We start from the raw sequence: 17518 nt of genomic DNA on the forward strand, positions 1-17518 counted from the left end.
ATTGTTTGTTTTACTAAATTTATGTATGTAATACTATTTTTGGGCGCTTTCCGTGGCCAATTCTTATTTATACAATTAGTACATGAAGGAGTAGGAATAAGGGGGTACTTTGAGTGGGTGACCCCCCTTAATTTATGATGAGGAATCTGATTCTGCAATAATAATTCAATAATTATTATTATTTACTGAGTTATTGCAGTCTTTTGGATACTTAATGTATCTCTAAGGCTGACACATGGTGTGTTGAGCGAGTCCTACGCCGCCGCGGCGGGATTACTCCGCAACGCCACCGCCTCAAGGCAGACAGTGTCGGGATTCGATGGATCCACATCCCGAGCGGCATATGAGATTGACCTGACCCTGAATGAAGAACCCCGCCCTTCAAAATTCATCATCACCCGACTGAAAGACATGTATGACGGCATCCTTGGGATGCCATGGATCCGCAAACACGGACACCAAATTGACTGGACCACCCGCACACTCCGCCCCAACCACTCCGACATTGCAGCTGCCTCCGCAGCTTCGTCCACTCCAAAAACATCCTCAACAGAGGGCCAAGGGCCCATGATGGGGAAAGGTAGGATTCGTGACGAGGGGGTGTGTGTTTTACCGCCCCCGCAATGTGAGTCCAATAAAGTTTTTCCACTATCATTCTCCGAAGCAGGGGGTGTGTGTTTTACCGCCCCCGCAATGTGAGTTCAATAGACTACCCTCTTCCATACTCCCTGAAACGGCTGGCAAGCTTTTTCTCCCCGTAGATAGTACTCCGCACCCCGACTGGAATGCCGCCCCCCCGCAGCTGGAATGGAACCCCGCCGACAATTTTGCTGCCGCTCCGGCGGTATCGTCCACTCCGCAAACATCCTCAACAGAGGGCCAAGGGCCCATGATGGGGAAAGCTAGGATTCGTGACGAGGGGGTGTGTATTTTACCGCCCCCGCAATGTGAGTCCGATAAAGTTTTTCCACTATCATTCTCTGAAGCAGCTGGCAAGCCCCTTTCTCTCCTAGAACTCTACACCGCAGAGATTAGCGCCGCCAAAACATCGTGGTCGACCTCCGCCCGGCTAGCAGCGGCGGGAAAGGCCGCTATGGCAACACGGACCGCCGAAGAACTCGTCCCGCAGTGCTACCATTGATTCATTGACATGTTCCAAAAATCCAGCGCCAAGAGCCTACCGCCACGAAGAAAGTACGACTTTTGTGTTGACCTGATCCCCGGAGCCACACTGCAGGCAAGCCGGATCATTCCGCTTTCACCGGCGGAGAACCAGGCACTCGACACACTGATTGCAGAAGGGTTGGCCAGCGGAACAACACGGCGGACAACGTCACCATGGGCAGCCCCAGTTCTATTTACCAGGAAGAAGGACGGAAACCTCCGCCCCTGTTTTGACTACCGAAAACTGAACGCACTGACTGTGAAGAACCGCTACCCCCTCCCACTGACCATGGACCTGGTTGACAGCCTGCTGAACGCCGACACATTCACAAAGCTGGACCTCCGCAACGCTTACGGAAACCTCCGAGTGGCGGAGGGAGATGAGGATAAACTAGCTTTCATCTGCAAGGTGGGGCAATTTGCTCCGCTCACCATGCCGTTTGGACCCACAGGAGCACCGGGATACTTCCAATACTTCATGCAAGACATTCTCCTTGGACGAATTGGAAAGGACACCGCAGAATACCTAGATGACATCATGGTGTACACACAGAAAGGCTCCGATCACACGGCGGCGGTCAACGGAATACTGGAAACCCTGAGCAAGCATCAATTATGGCTGAAACCTGAGAAATGTGAATTTTCAAAGCCGGAGGTGGAATATCTTGGACTCTTGATTGCATGTAATAGGATTAGAATGGATCCTGCAAAAGTGAGGGCAGTGACGGAGTGGACCGCGCCGCGGAATGTTACGGAACTTCAGCGGTTCATTGGATTCTCCAACTTTTACCGCCGGTTCATTGACCACTTCTTGGGGAAGAACAGACCTTTACACGACTTGACCAAAGCAAAAACCCCCTTCGTCTGGGACAACAAATGCAACTCCGCGTTTGAATGCCTAAAGACCGCCTTCACCTCCGCTCCGATACTCAAAATTGCGGACCCGTACAAGCCGTTTATCCTGGAATGCGACTGCTCCGACTTTGCCCTCGGAGCAGTCTTGTCTCAGGTCTGCGACAAAGAACTCCACCCCGTCGCTTACTTATCCCAATCATTGGTGCAGGCGGAAAAGAACTACGAGATCTTTGACAAGGAACTGTTGGCTATTGTCACCGCCTTCAAAGAGTGGCGGCAGTACCTCAAAGGAAACCCGCACCGCCTGACCGCCATTGTTTATACAGATCATCGGAACCTGGAAAGCTTCATTACCACCAAGGAGCTCACTAGGAGACAGGCGCGGTGGGCGGAGACCATGGGTTGCTTTGACTTTGAAATCATTTTCCGCCCGGGCCGCCAAGCCACCAAACCCGATGCCCTTTTGAGAAGACCGGACCTGGCCCCCGCTCCTGGTGAGAAACTGACTTTTGGGCAGTTTTTGAAGCCGCAAAACATCACGGAGCGGACGTTTGGGGAAATATCGGAATTTGAAAGCTGGTTTGAGGATGAGTCCGTAGATTTGGAGAATGCGGAGCACTGGTTTGAGGTCGACGTGCTAGGGATGGACACGGAGCATAGAGCGGAGAATGAACTGGCGATGCCGGATGCAGAGATCATCGCAAGAATCAGGGAATTGACCCCACTGGATGCCCAACTGACCAGATGGATAGAATCCTTGAAAACCCCCGCAGGAAACCGGAACAGATATGCGGAGGTTGACGGCATCTTATACAACAAAGGACGGATAGTGGTACCAGCGGACCTGGCACTGCGGACGGAAATATTGAAGAGCCGACACAACACCAAAGCGGCGGGCCACCCAGGCCGATCCCGCACCCTTGCCCTTGTCCGGCGGAGTTTTGTGTGGAATGGCCAGAAGAAGTTCGTCAACCAATACGTGGATGGATGTGATTCTTGTCAAAGAGTTAAAGCCTCGACGCAACAGCCATTTGGGAAACTGGAGCCGCTGCCAATTCCGGCGGGGCCGTGGACGGACATCAGCTATGACCTCATCACAGACCTGCCTGAATCCCGCTCCCACAACAGCATACTGACTGTTGTTGACCGTCTGACAAAGATGGCACACTTTATCCCCTGCAGGAAGTCCATGAATGCGGAGCAGTTAGCGGACCTGATGGCAGAGCACGTTTGGAAACTCCACGGCACTCCAAAGACTATTGTTTCCGACCGAGGAAGCATTTTTGTATCCCAAATCACCCGGGAATTGGACAACAGACTTGGCATCCGCCTCCAACCATCTACGGCGTACCATCCAAGGACAGACGGACAGTCGGAAATCGCAAACAAAGCGGTGGAGCAATATCTCCGCCATTTTGTGAGCTATCAACAGGACGATTGGGCTCCGCTCCTGGCAACGGCGGAATTTGCTTACAACAACAACGATCAAACGTCAACAGGGGTGTCACCATTCAAGGCAAATTATGGTTTCAACCCATTGTACAGCGGAATTCCATCGGCGGGACAGTGTGTACCGGCAGTGGTGGAGCAACTGCGCCAGCTTGCGGAGGTACAGGACGAACTGAAGCACTGTCTAGAAGCGGCGCAGGAGGCCATGAAAAGCCAGTTTGACCGCGGAGTGCGGAAAACACCGGAATGGAACAGTGGAGACGAGGTTTGGCTAGATGGGCGCAATATCTCAACAACACGCCCCAGCCCCAAATTGGAACACCGCTGGCTTGGACCATTCCCAATAGCTAGCAGAATTCCAACCTCCGCTTACAAACTGACCCTTCCGCTTTCCATGCAGGGAGTCCACCCAGTTTTCCACGTGTCAGTACTCCGCAAACACAAGCCCGAAGAGATCGCCCACCGACAGCGGCGGACCCCGGAGCCAGTAACAGTCAACGGCGGAGATGAGTGGGAGGTTGACGGAATACTGGACAGCTGGCGGAGAGGGCGGACAACTCAATACCTTGTCAGCTGGCGCGGATTTGGATGGGCGGAAAATTCTTGGGAGCCGGAGGCAAACTTGAAGAACAGCGGAGACCTATTGGCGGAGTTTAACTCAAAATTTCCGGAGGCGGCGGCCAGGCATCGGAGGACGCGGAGAAGAAAGTGAGAGGGCAAGCTTTTTCCCACTGGGTTTTTTAATGCTGCCCGGGGACAGAATGCAGAGCCAAAAGAGGAGGATTTTCTTATTTTTTTATTTTTCCCATTGACCAACCAGAAAAGGGGGCGGCTTGGGCATTAAAGGGGGGATAATGTTATGAGCTGTAGCGCGGGCTCCGCAGCGCAGACTCACATGTACATAGACTACACGTACATGTCATGGACCATACTCAAGGTTCGAGAGGCTGGAGATCCAAGCCTCTTCCTCATCCTGCAATCTACCATCTTGGATCCAGAACCCCCAGAACCCCAGAACCCAGACTCCATCTTCCTCTCCACAGAACAGACCTTAACAGACTCCCAAAAGCCGTTTACGTCGCGCGGACCGTCTCGGGACATCCCCCCTGGGTCCTCAGGACCTCGCGCGGCCCCAAAAGCATTTGAGTCAATTAATTAATTCCCCTCTTGAGGATGGGAGTCGATATATTAATTTAACAAAAAATGATGGAATATACAAAAAAAATTATATCTTGTTGCTGTTGTACCCAAACACCCTAAAAGTTTTACAGCAATATAAATACACTCTTTAGAGAATAATTTGAGCTTCACGGCATTATTACTCCTCAGGGAGACCCTGTGTAGCCGGGGGCAGATTTGGCGGATTTCCCACCAAGGCAAACCCCCGAAACCTTATCTACGGTGCTCCAAACGGCCCAAGATTTTTTTAGCTATAAGAATACACTCTTGAGAACATATTTTAAGCTTCACGGCATTAGTACTCCTCAGGGAGACCCTGTGTAGCCGAGGGCGGATTTGGCGGATTTCCTACTAAGGCAAACCCCCAAAACCTTATCTACGGTGCTCCAAACAGCCCCAAATATTTTCTGCTATATGAATAAGCTCTTTAAAACATCTGTTCAGCTTCATGACATTAGCAATCCTCAGGGAGACCCTGTGTAGCCGGGGGGCGGATTTGGCGGATTTCCTACTAAGGCAAACCCCCGAAGCCTTATCTACGGTGCTCCAAACGGCTCCAACTTTTTTCTGCTATAAGAATGCAATCTCTAGAAAACATTATAAGCTCCAAGGAGGTATTTAAATCAGGCACACCTTCTATTGACCGTGGTGTAGTGTAGCACAGCGCAAATGCACTATTTTTTAGCGTAGTGTTAGCGCAATTGGAGGTTTCAACTGCCAGCTTGTTTTATGCACAAACAGAAACCTTGATAGATCAAAATCACACTTACTTTCCCATCCGCTTGGCTGGTTGAACATGTCCCGCCGGACAACTTTGGCGCAAACTCCGACTGGTTTCGCGCCTCGAGGATCGCAACCAAAATTGCACTTCTTCGTATTCGCAGGTTTGTAGTGAGGTTTCATCGTAGGTGCTATCCCACGTTTTTCCACAGCTGCTAACCCATAAGCTGTAATGGTGAGCGCTATCAATGATTTTAAAAGTAGCATCTTGGGCTTGAAAGTTCTGGAGGTGGGACGAAGTTGGGGAGGCTAAAAAACCTTCAAGGACTGCTTGAAGTGGGGAAGATGTTTTTGTGAGGGAGGTATGATCGGATGAGAAAGGAAGGAGTGACCATCCCGTCCTTTGGGATCGAGTGAAGCACTATTTTTCTACTGCTGCCGACAGCCAAGCCCTACGCCCCCAGTGTGATTATTGACATGTACGAGCCTGAAGAAGTGAGCCAACTTGGCAATGCCTTTACCGCCAGTCTGCGTCGTGCGATAGAGACTGGCTTGAATGTGTATGTACAGTAGGGGGCTGCCGCTTCGGGGCTGTCGCTGAAATCGGAGCTTCCCACTAATTTAGCTTGGGCTTAGCTACGCCCGGTATGGTTGACAACTTGAGATTTGTGGCAGGATGCTCTCAAAGGTTCTCGCGGCGAATGGTTGCGGCGCGAGGCCGGGTTTTCCAGACCCCAGAGCATCTCCACCAGCCTCACCAGCGTCGCTTGGAACCCCGGATACGGACATCAGCCAGGCCCGACTCTCATCCCAACCGAATCCCACTACAATAATATCCGGGCAAGCTTCAGAAGACCATCCGTCCTCGCAATATCGGCAAAACCAGGTCATCAACCTTACCTGATTCATTTACAAAAAATGACGAGTACCACCAGCAGCAAAACATCGCCTCTTTCAGATCTCTCCTCCTGTCGTCGACCGGGCTGACAGGGCTTCTTCAACCTCACGTCTTACTCAGCTACCCATCGTTGCCCAAGGCCTGCCTGAATCACCTCCATTTCCTCATCAAATACAGCCGGACCACATCTCGCCCAGAAACTGGCCCGACACCTGGCCGGTCTTGCCCCCCCTGGCAGAGCTCCGCCATGGATCTGTTCTTGGCCGATGGCAGTACGCGGCCAAGTCGATCGATAGGTGTTTTTCGTCAAGCCTGATAGCCCAGCCCTCCGACGAGGCGGCCCCCTCGCATCCATCAGTCAGACTCTTCTACCTGGCCGTCCATGCCGCGCGAGTTCTCGGAGACGCGCTGGCGGAAATCGTAGAACGAGTCGCGCTCTTGCACCTCGCCGTTTTTATCCACCGGCTCTTCCCCGCCATCGCCCGGGACCCGTTGGCCTCCCGGTTTCCGGCATCGCCGTGATCACCTCGATCCGCTCTGTTTCAGCAAGAAACAGGCGCCTAGCCAGGTCAAGCTGGACACCTCCAACCTCGCTGATCCGGCCCAAGCTGATTTTCACAGTGCCCTTGTTTCATCTCAGTCTCACACCCCTGACCCGATGGATAAATGATCACGTCATTCTTCCTACTGCCCCTTCTGTGGTTGATTCTCATCGCAACGTTTTTGTGCACTTCAGACTGTAGTTATATTAAAGAAACGCGGCGTTTATCAGTCAATCCTGTTTAACTCTCTGACAATTGAGGGTGGCCACTTGCTGTTTAAAAGATCAGTTCGCCAGCATTAACTTGTAGCGTGTGACAAAGGCGTCAATGGTTTGGCGAGTCTGTACTTCTCCAATACCCGAACCGAGTAGATCAGTCCCTTCACAACACTTGCCGTCTATCTAAACGTTGATTTGCGGAGATATTGGCTGGATTCTGATGCATCGTCAGACCCATCCACCCAGCCTGATTCCGATGACATATGGAGAGTAGCTGAAAGACACGCGTGAGTTCACCTCTTCCTTTTAAAACCCAGCGCATGTACTTGTTGGACACGTTTGGCTTCGACTTCCAACCCGGGTACAATTATGAACCTTGTGGCCCATCTGTACTCCGGAAGCTGTCCCGGACCAGCGGTGGACCAGAAACCAAGGTGATCAGCGAGCCAGAAGAACAAGGCGAGCCAGAAGAACAAGGCGGGCACGAAACCCGGCGGACCACGATGGTCCATCCGCTGCCAGAAAACGTGCCCAATCCCGGCCGACGCTGAGTGTGCAGACGTTCCTCAAGACGGATCTGGGCAAAGTCCAGCTGGAGTATTGGAACAACCTCGTCAACCTCTTCATCTCCAGCCCGCTGCCCACCCACCTCACCGGCTCCCCTTCGTCGCCCATCGCTCTATCCGCGTCATGGTCTCCGCCAGGGATATCCATGTCGACCTCCAGAAATGCCTCAGGATTCAGAGCAAACTTAAACGGGCCGCCACCACTGCTAAATAAACCCACTCTCCTGCTCACAGTGTCACACTGCCTGGATTTTCTTTTCTTGATTTATTCATCCACTTTCCTTTCTAATCTTCACGTACCCGCCCATAATTTAAGACTCTATTTTTCTTCCCCACCAGTACACCTCGTACTAAGCTGTTCATCCTCACATCAATCATTTCCTAAAAACTCATTGTTTGTCGTTGAAAATTGTAAAGTTGAATTTAACATCCTATAATTTGCTTCATTGCTGCAGGCTCGCACCTCCGATCGAGGGACTTAGCGGAGATCACACATCACCGTACCTAAAGGAATTCCAACCTGCTCCAAGACCTGGTCGACGGGATGGCTCGTCAGTGCCCACACTGGCCACAGGTGGGCTTACAGAGAAGAGGGTTAGGGCGCCGTAACTTGCTTTCCCTTGCTCCCTGCTCCTGCACACCTTCTATGTATACGGAATCCCCTTCGGCGATTCTTAACGGTTTTGGCTACTTTTTTTGAGACAGGAGGAAATTCACCCCTGGGGAGGAAATGCTGTTCAAAGAATTCACTGCTCCACTGAATTCTCTGTTCTAATATTACGGCAAACTGCCTTCTTTTTGGGAAAGGAATTTAACCCCAGGGGGAACTGACCCCCTGGTGGAAAGGCTGTCCAATAAATGCACTCTCCGACATAATTATCGGTCTTAACATGAGTAGCATCCGGATGTATTTTTCATACCGAATGGGCACCATGGCCACCATAACGATTTCCTCCCGCACACGTTTGATATGCCTTACAATTCTCCTATTGGGATTACAGCTGAGCCTTATCCATTCGTACCCATACGATCCTGCTTTCTCTGATTACAACATAAATATCAACTCGAGTGCTGGAAACAACATACTAGATTATTACTCTGACTGGCCGGAAAAATCGCAAAATGGAAGTCGATATACCCCCAGCCCAGCCAACTGGAGGGAGCTGCCTATCTATACTGTAATTCTTGATAGGTGAGTATTCTTCTTTCTTTCAAATGGCGCGCTTGTATTTTCGCTGATCAAATCATATTTCTGCCGGACAGGTTTATGGATGGGAACCCATCAAACAATGACTTCTACAAGAGCCGTTCTGAATGGGACTTCCTATCCAATCGTGAGCCTTCACTCATTTTTCTTTCTTTGATAGCTAGTAACATGCAACATTGATTTAATTATGCCTCCCGTTGTGGTTTTGTCATCGAAGAATTGAGGCATGGTGGTGACATAGAGGGCTTTGCTCAAGACAGAGTGCTTGACTACATATAGTGAGTAGTTTTCCATTTACGGGGGTTGAAAAGATTGTTCGAATGATAATGATACGCTATCGTAGTGGGATGGGTTATCGAACGATCTATATCGCAGGCACTCCTTGGTTGAACATGCCATGGCAGTCTGATGGATATTCCGCATTGGATTTCACCCTCTTGGATCCTCATTTCGGCACTTTATCTGAATGGCGCGCGGCTATAGATAAGATCCATTCAAAAGGCATGTGAGTAAAACATTTCCATCTGATGTAGCCCCGTATAATATGACCAAGTACTCAAAGTGCCCCTCTACTTCGATTAGGTATGTCATGCTCGATACCACGACCACCACCTTGTCCGATTTCCTGGAGTTCAAAGGCAATTCTGGTAAAGCTGCGCCATTTAACCTACATGGTTATGAGGTTGAATACAAAACGACCGTCCAGAAGCCGTGGAATATAAATCAGTACGCCGAATTCAAGTTCACAAATAGTCGAGACCAGAGCTGTCGCCTGCCCAAATTTTACAATCCGAACGGCACCGATGTGCTCCCTCCTACGGACTGGGATGGATGTTACGCTGGTGATTTCAACCAATTCGGCGATTCGTCTCCCGCTGGAAAAGCTCCTGGCTGGCAGGATCAGTTGACCAAGTATTCAGGCGTGCAAGATCGTTTGCGCGATTGGGATAGCGGAGTAGCCGCCAAGTTGGAAAAGCTTGCATGTATGACTGTCAAAGCCCTGGATATGGACGCGCTTCGTGTGGATAAAGCCACACAACAAACGCTTGAATTCATGGGAAAGTGGGGCGGATCCCTGCGGACTTGCGCCAAAGATTTGGGCAAAAACAACTTTTTCATCACTGGTGAAATGTGAGTGTAAAACTTGAATCCGCACCCAAGTGTCCGATGCAATGTTATGATTGCTGTACTAAGCACTTATTTTCTCTCTTCAGCTCCGACGGCAATACTTTTGGATCGCTTTACATTGGTCGTGGCCGGCAACCAGCGCATTATGCCAATCTAGAATTTGATACAGCCGCCCTGGTCACCGCAAATCAGACTGAAAATTTCATGCGTCCTATTGGTGAAAACGCGTTGGATTCCGCTGCTTTTCATTATTCAATCTATAGATCTTTGACGCGTTTTTTGGGCATGGATGGTGAACTTGATTCCCCATATGATATACCGGTAAATTGGGTTGAAGCATGGAGGCAAATATTTGTGACCAGTGAGTGGAGCATGCGATTCATGGCGAGCACACAGGTACCAATTCTTCGAGACATTATTAATCCCAGCTCTCTTCACAATCGTTGCAGATGATCTATTCAACCAGGAAACTCAGCAGCTTGATCCCCGGCACCTTTACGGCACGACCAACCAAGATAACTTCAGATGGGCCTCATTAATCAATGGAACAGAGAGGTTTCTCTTGGGCCAATTGGTGACCAACTTGATCATGCCTGGCATTCCTTTCGCCTTTTACGGCGAAGAACAAGACTTGCACATATTTGACTCCCAAGGTATGGACACGCTCCTCATGATCCCTTTCTTGCCTTTTCCTACTGAAAGTTTTTCAAATGGTACTCTGCATTCTAGCCAACGACTATCTCTACGGACGGCAGCCGATGTCCTCGAGTAAAGCTTGGCAAACCCATGGATGCTACAAACTCGGATCCAAAAAATATCCCACCATGCCGCTTGGCAAGGCGCTGAATGGATGTAAAGATGATTGGAACAGCTTAGACCACTATGATCCGACCTCAAATACTCGCAACATGCTAGCACATTTTGCATATCTTCGCTCACAATATGCCTCTCTCCAAGATGGATTTAACCTCACACAGCTTGGAAATTGGACACATTTTGGCGAACTTCCTGCGTCCAGTCACACGCCCACGGAGTGGGGCTTGTGGAGCGTAAGCCGAAGCTCGTTGAAATCCCAGAATCTTTCCGGCCCCAATTCCCAACTGCCGGTCTGGATACTATACAGCAACGTCAATCAAACAACGACATTTTCTTATGATTGCTCATCTAAACTGGCCATCACGTCTCCATACCCTGGACCATCAACTGTCCGAAACCTATTTTACCCTTACGAAACTTATGATCTGGACCCCTCGTCGACTTCTTCAACTTGGGATGACGCGCCACCCTTCCTCGGGTGTCTCAAGTCTATTACGATGGACCCACTCAGTTACAAAGTTCTGGTACCTGCTTCGAACTGGGTTTCCCCTCAGCCTCGCTTGGTTGGCTTCGTTCCCGGCCACGATGCTCGAATTCTATCTCAGGCGGATAATGATAACGAAACAATTCCGATCAGCCTTTCATTTTCTGATGAGCTCTCATGTGAAGGGGTTTCTTCCTCCCTCTCTTTAAGCTACACGATTGACCCTAATTCAAAAGCTTCTCCGCGAATCGACTTGGAGCATGCTAATTGCTCAAAAATCGAATCTCCATCGAATTCCACGCAATCTGCACTTCCTGCTGTATGGCAATGGTCCGCCAGTATCGTTGGTGCAGCCGATGGCATTTATGAGCTGATCCTGAATAATGCAACTGGACAAAATGGAATCCACACCAACAGCATCGATCATTTACTTTTAAGAAAAGGACGAAAACTAAATCCAATTACCTTTTCTGACGTGTCGTATTCTGAAAGTCTCCTGGAGAATAAAGATGGAAAATATACACTTCGCTCCGACGCGCCCGGCGCCGACATGATGAGGTATTCCGTCGACTTCGGAAAAACTTACTCCAATTGGACACGATACTCGAGTGAATTGACTCTTCCGGATAATGCATTTAGCATTTCGAAATTTTGGGATGGTGATCACGTTCGAGTTCAATATTGGTCACGCCTGACTGGTTCCGCGGCACCGACAATTGATGCGGATATCAATTTCGACGGTGGTTTCAAGCGCAGGTTCCCTCAACTCATCCTCAGAGGGGCATATAACAAGTGGTAAGTCTGATACCCAAAGGATTTCTGATCTTACGACTTGGAAAACACCTCGCGCTGATTCTTTCACCGATACAGGGGTTTTGATGAGGGTATTCCTGGACTGCTCTCTCCTCGCAGCGAGAATATGACGATTGATGTTAGTCTGATTCGGCAGCTTAAGGAAGTTTCTCCATGGCAGCTGGGGTGCTAATAGTAACCTCAACGTACCTCCATTCACACGCACTTGTAGGTCATTACCAGCTGGCCTCATGAGTTTCAACTTGCGGTCTTTGAAGCGCGGGACAAGGTTTTCTATGGCGACGTGGATAATGATGGCGTGTTGGACCTTCTCCCACCCAATTCCCAGGCTCGAAACTTCTTATCTTTACCCCCTCCATCCAAGCCCTATTTGGGTTGGCGGATCATGATCAATCCAAGAGACCTAACATGGGGAGCGCAGCCAGTCGGTCATCAGAAAATAGTCATAATGCTTCTCATCCTATTAATTTTCATTCCCCCGACTACGGCCCTTTTGGCGTGCTGGTTATACCAAAGAATCTTTTATAAAATCAAACATAATCAAGTGAGTTATGATTACACATTCAAAAAATGACACTGGGAACAGAATGTTGATAACGATTGGCCCGCTTTGTTAGTACGGCTTCCAAACACCTGGGCTGAATTCCTTTCTACCCTTTCAGCACCTCCCCAAGTCAATGCTAAATTCTCAGATACCTTCAACACTGAAACATGCGATCACCCCGCAGCTTGGCTCAAAGAAAGAAAAACCGCATGCTAGCTTCGCGAATACATGGCCTGACAACATAAACTCTCGCAGAAAAGTGCTGATTGCCACATTGGAATACGAAATCATTGATTGGGGAATCAAAGTCAAGATTGGGGGGTTGGGAGTTATGACTTCATTGATGGGAAAGGTGATGGAAGATTTAGATCTTTTATGGGTGATACCTAAAGTCAGTGGTCTGGAATATCCTGAAGCCGAGCGTGCCGAACCCATACCAGTCGTTGTATTCGGGGAAACGTATCTAGTCGAGTTGCAAATCCACAAGTTCAAAAATATCACTTACTTCTTACTCGACTCTCCGATCTTTCGCGCTAACTCCAAGATGAATCCATATCCCGCTCGAATGGACGACTTAGATTCTGCAATCTTTTATTCCTATTGGAATCAAAGTATTGCAGAAATCTGTCGCAGAACTCCTGACTTGACAATATACCACATCAACGACTACCATGGAGCGCTCGCCCCTTTGTACCTCTTGCCGAAGATCATACCAGTTGCGCTTTCCTTACACAACGCCGAGTTTCAAGGGCAATGGCCTTTGGGAACGACCGAAGAAGAAAATGAAGTTTGTCGATCATTCAACATATCCAGCAAGGTGTGCTCCAAGTATGCGCGATATGGAAGTGTTTTCAATCTACTCCATTCGGCAGCAAGCTATATCAGTCATCACCAAAAGAGTGTCGGTGTCGCAGGAGTCAGTGAGAAGTACGGCAAGCGTAGCTGGGCTCGGTATCCTGTCCTCTGGACTCTCAAAAGCATTGAACCACTTCCGAACCCAGATCCAACCGATGTCGAATCGTTGGATGTTACCCCTCCTGATATGCGAAGGATACAGATCGACCAAGAAGCTGAAGCAAAGAGGCCTGGCAACAAGCTCAAGCTGCAAGAGTGGGCTGGCTTGCACGAAGACCCAAAAGCACAAGTTTTTGTTTTCGTAGGACGCTGGTCTTTCCAAAAAGGAGTTGACTTGATAGCGGATGTGTTCCCCCTCCTTCTAGAAACACGCAAGGACGTTCAACTTGTAGCTATTGGACCGGTGATAGATCTCTACGGTAAATTAGCAGCCTTGAAGTTAAACCGCCTGATGGAAAGTTACCCCGACAGAGTCTATTCTAAGCCGGAGTTCACAGCTTTACCGGATTTCGTATTTTCGGGCGGTGATTTCGCTCTGATCCCCAGCAGGGATGAACCGTTTGGATTGGTAGCGGTCGAATTCGGGCGTAAGGGTGCATTGGGAGTTGGCAGCCGCTTGGGAGGCTTAGGTTTGATGCCCGGTTGGTGGTTCCCTGTGGAGAGTGATAGCACTGCCCATCTCCATTCTCAATTTGCTAAGACACTTAATGCGGCTCTGGAATGCCCTGAGGAGGAACGCGCCGTACTTCGAGCACGTAGTGTCCATCAGCGGTTTCCGGTTCTTGAATGGAGGATGAAAATGGAGGACATCCATTCCCGTTCGGTCAAGGCATCTCGCAAATATGCAGGAAGGCTAACGATGAACATAAATCAAAATGAAGTAATTAAACCCGACGAGTCGTCATCCGCGTCCCATGACCAAGGGAACCCTCGTCAAGCACACCTCTCTGCCACCGAATCAAACAAGCCTGGACAAATATGCACTTCTTCAACTGGAAATCAATCAAATACTTTCGGGTCACATTTGAACCCGACACGGCCGTCCTCGGACGTATCCCGAATCCTTTCATCAACTAATCAACTGGCCGTACAGTTAAGTGAAGCCGTAAAGCGTTTGATAATCACTAAGAATAGAAGTTCGACTCCTCCATCACGACTCTCGGGGCGAATAACGGACAAAGCTTCCGTGGATGGTGCTATTACCCCTTCGGGAAGACCTCAGAATAACGATCAAGAGATTTTGACTTCTGTCGTTACTCTAGACAAAAATAACGGCAACGCTGGCGAGCACAATCCCGCTGACTTCCAGAGGACTTATTGCGGTCAAGACGATAGAAACTCACCATTGAATCAAGGAGTCAAAGACTTTACTGATGAGGACGGCAAAGCAAGCCAAGAGTTTGTCCGTAGGTTACAGACGTTAGATGCCTCTAACTCGCAGAGAGAACTATGCATTGCGAGATACATTGTTGCTGCCCACAAGGCACATTTCAATCAGGTCCGGAAGGGTACATTAGCCTTGGCGAAGACAAAATACGGCTCTTCTCCGACACTCTCAGTCACTTCCATCATCCCGAGAGCGATGCTAGGAATTAGTTCTCATGCCAATGATCTTCACGATTTTTCTGATCAAGTTAAAAACGAAAAAAATGATACAGTTGACGTGACGGCCGCATTAAGTATGAATCGTTGGCAGATAAGACTGCAGAGACGGGTCTTCGGCTGGCCGGTCTACACAGTTTTGCTGGCCATTGGTCAGATTCTTGGCGCGACTAGTTTTCAACTTTCTCTTCTAAGTGGAACTAGCTCAAACGGCAGCTTTGACTTTTACGGTTCGTGCCGCAGAATGTCACCAGGAGAGTTTCTACTGAGATTTCGAAGTTGAGCTGATTTTCCTTCCCTATCATCCCGTAAAAAATTTCCAGTGATCGGTGCCGTCAATATTCTGGGATCTGCCTGGTGGTATGGATGGAGTCGCAAAAAGCCTTCGACCTGGTCTCTTTCTATGCCGTGGATTTTCTTCGGTTTAGCATTCATCTTCATTGGTTTACCTTCACTTTCCGAGAATCTCAAACAATATTCTCGTCGCCATTCATTGGCAGTGGCTGCGTCCGGTTTCTACTCTTTTGCCTCATCCGCAGGTTTCTGTAAGCTATCCTTTTCTCCCTGGAGCATAGCGGCTCGTGAGCTGATCTTCATTTCGCCCATGCGAATTTTCCAGTATTCTTCAGCTCCAACTTTGGTGAGGAAGCTGGGGGCACAACAGACTCATGGGTCAGACGAGCATGCATTGTTCAAGGCACACAACAAGTTTGGGTAAGTTTGATTTATTGCAAAGACCCCAGGAAATATGAATTTGTTAACCGATCCTCTTGTCCTGTTCGTGTCATCAAGGTCGGCGCGCTTTGGTATTGGGGATTCAAACTCCAAAACGTAGATCCGACGAATGCTGCCTTGGCACCCCCTGGTTGGATCAATGCGATCACTCTGAGCTTAGGAGCTGGATGTTTTTTCATTGCATACATCCTTTTTACAGGTTTGGTGAGTACTTGATCTATCTAGATGGATCCTTTTGGAAGATGTTACTTTCACTGAAAACTCAACTCGTCCGCTATTTATAGCCCAAGTATTACAGAAACGTACCAGGAACGGTTCCCAACTTTACCAGAGCACTTTTCAGGAGAAAGCTAGTCCTTTGGTATTTGGCTGCGGAGATCTTGCGCAACTATTGGCTGTGAGCTCAGTACTGCACATACTGGATGATCTTTGGTTGAAACGAGACACTGAACAGATGATCTTTTTAACAGATCTGGCCCTTATGGCCGCAACTGGAACTTCTTGTGGACAAGAGAGACCTCATTCGGAGTCACCCTCTTCTTACTTCTCTTCTTTTTCGTCGGGGTTTGGGGGGTCAGTCCGGCACTTCGAATCCACTTGTGTTTGGAGGTGCTGAATGTTTCTTGTTGATAAAAAACCTTAGTTAGCAATCTGGGGACTCAGCCGGGCATCCAAATCACATACATGGATCGTTGCCATTTTTGCAATAGGCCTTGGAGCACCCCGGTGGTGTCAGATGCTGTGGGGCACAAGTAGTGTGGCTTCTTACATCTCTTGGGGAGGCTCTGCTGGATCGCACATTGCAAGTGAGCCTTGGAACCCTTTCTTGCTGTCACTCTTAGACCATTTTCAGATTCGGGGAGACTCACACATCGTGTTTGTTCTTCCTCAAAAAAAGCTTTATTATGGCTATGGCTGGGTGTTCTGGATGCTGTTCAAGGCGTAGGTTTAGGGATGATCTTGCTTCAAACGCTGAGCAGGGTTCATGTCGCGGCGACCTTATGTCTTGCTCAAATCATTGGCTCGACAGCGGTCCTTGTCGCCCGAGCGACAGCGCCTGACCGCATCGGACCTGGAGGCGTTTTCCCTGACCTTGCCCTATGGAATCCAAAATTTTCTTACCTCGATTCCCCTCTGGCAAATTGGCAGTTCTGGATCGCGTTGATTTGCCAACTCATCATCGTGACAGGCTATTTCGTATTATTTAGGAGAGAAGTAAGTAGGATCAAAAATGTCACCTGTATTTAGATTGCTGACGGTCTGTTCCAACTAACATCTCCATACTTCTTTCAGCAACTCTCAAAGCCGTAGTGTGACGAATGGTAGCAATTTGTTCCAAAATTGGCGAGGATAAAATTTTAAAAAGTGCTTTGAATTCCCCTCGTTATCAAGACTTGATATATTCATCCAAATCGGTAGTCTAGCCATTTTCCCTGATTATATCTTCAACAACAAATTATGTATCTATTCATCTTTATCGGCTTCTTTCTAGATTTAGACAGCGCCTCGAGTTCAGCATCAGTGGAAAGCTCAGTCCTATAAAAAATCTGCAAAGTTTGTGTTGTAGTAAATGTTAATCATCTCTTCTTTTAAATTTTCCTCCGCCATACATTCAATCTCACTTTCAAGCACAACTCATCCCCATAGAAATAAGTCAAGCATGCTCATATAAATTTCATTAACTCTTCCAAAAATGTTTGTCCCAGATTACCTAATAGTACATGGTCTATTTCTCAGCTATTT

The 17518-nt window shown here is 48.8% G+C and overlaps 2 protein-coding genes across 2 annotated transcripts; both read left to right on the plus strand.

The window, feature by feature from the left end:
* Window positions 1-6043: 6043 nt before the first annotated feature.
* PtA15_7A286 (uncharacterized protein) lies at window positions 6044-6787 on the plus strand (the record flags this gene model as incomplete). The annotated part of the gene is made up of 2 exons (XM_053170877.1): window positions 6044-6253; window positions 6326-6787. 2 exons carry the CDS (start codon window positions 6044-6046, stop codon window positions 6785-6787), a joined length of 672 nt encoding a protein of 223 aa, XP_053022115.1.
* Window positions 6788-8514: 1727 nt separating this feature from the next.
* Window positions 8515-17086, plus strand: PtA15_7A287 (uncharacterized protein; the record flags this gene model as incomplete). The annotated part of the gene is made up of 19 exons (XM_053170878.1): window positions 8515-8783; window positions 8855-8925; window positions 9016-9076; window positions 9142-9303; window positions 9381-9929; window positions 10013-10287; window positions 10376-10579; window positions 10656-12021; window positions 12097-12157; window positions 12251-12583; window positions 12657-15270; window positions 15364-15585; window positions 15660-15754; window positions 15833-15979; window positions 16060-16172; window positions 16246-16348; window positions 16419-16581; window positions 16674-16990; window positions 17069-17086. The coding sequence occupies 19 exons, from the start codon at window positions 8515-8517 to the stop codon at window positions 17084-17086; spliced, it is 7143 nt and encodes a 2380-aa protein (XP_053022116.1).
* Window positions 17087-17518: the final 432 nt, after the last annotated feature.

Source organism: Puccinia triticina, chromosome 7A (genome assembly GCF_026914185.1).
Source record: "Puccinia triticina chromosome 7A, complete sequence".
NCBI classification, from domain to species: Eukaryota; Fungi; Basidiomycota; class Pucciniomycetes; order Pucciniales; family Pucciniaceae; genus Puccinia; species Puccinia triticina.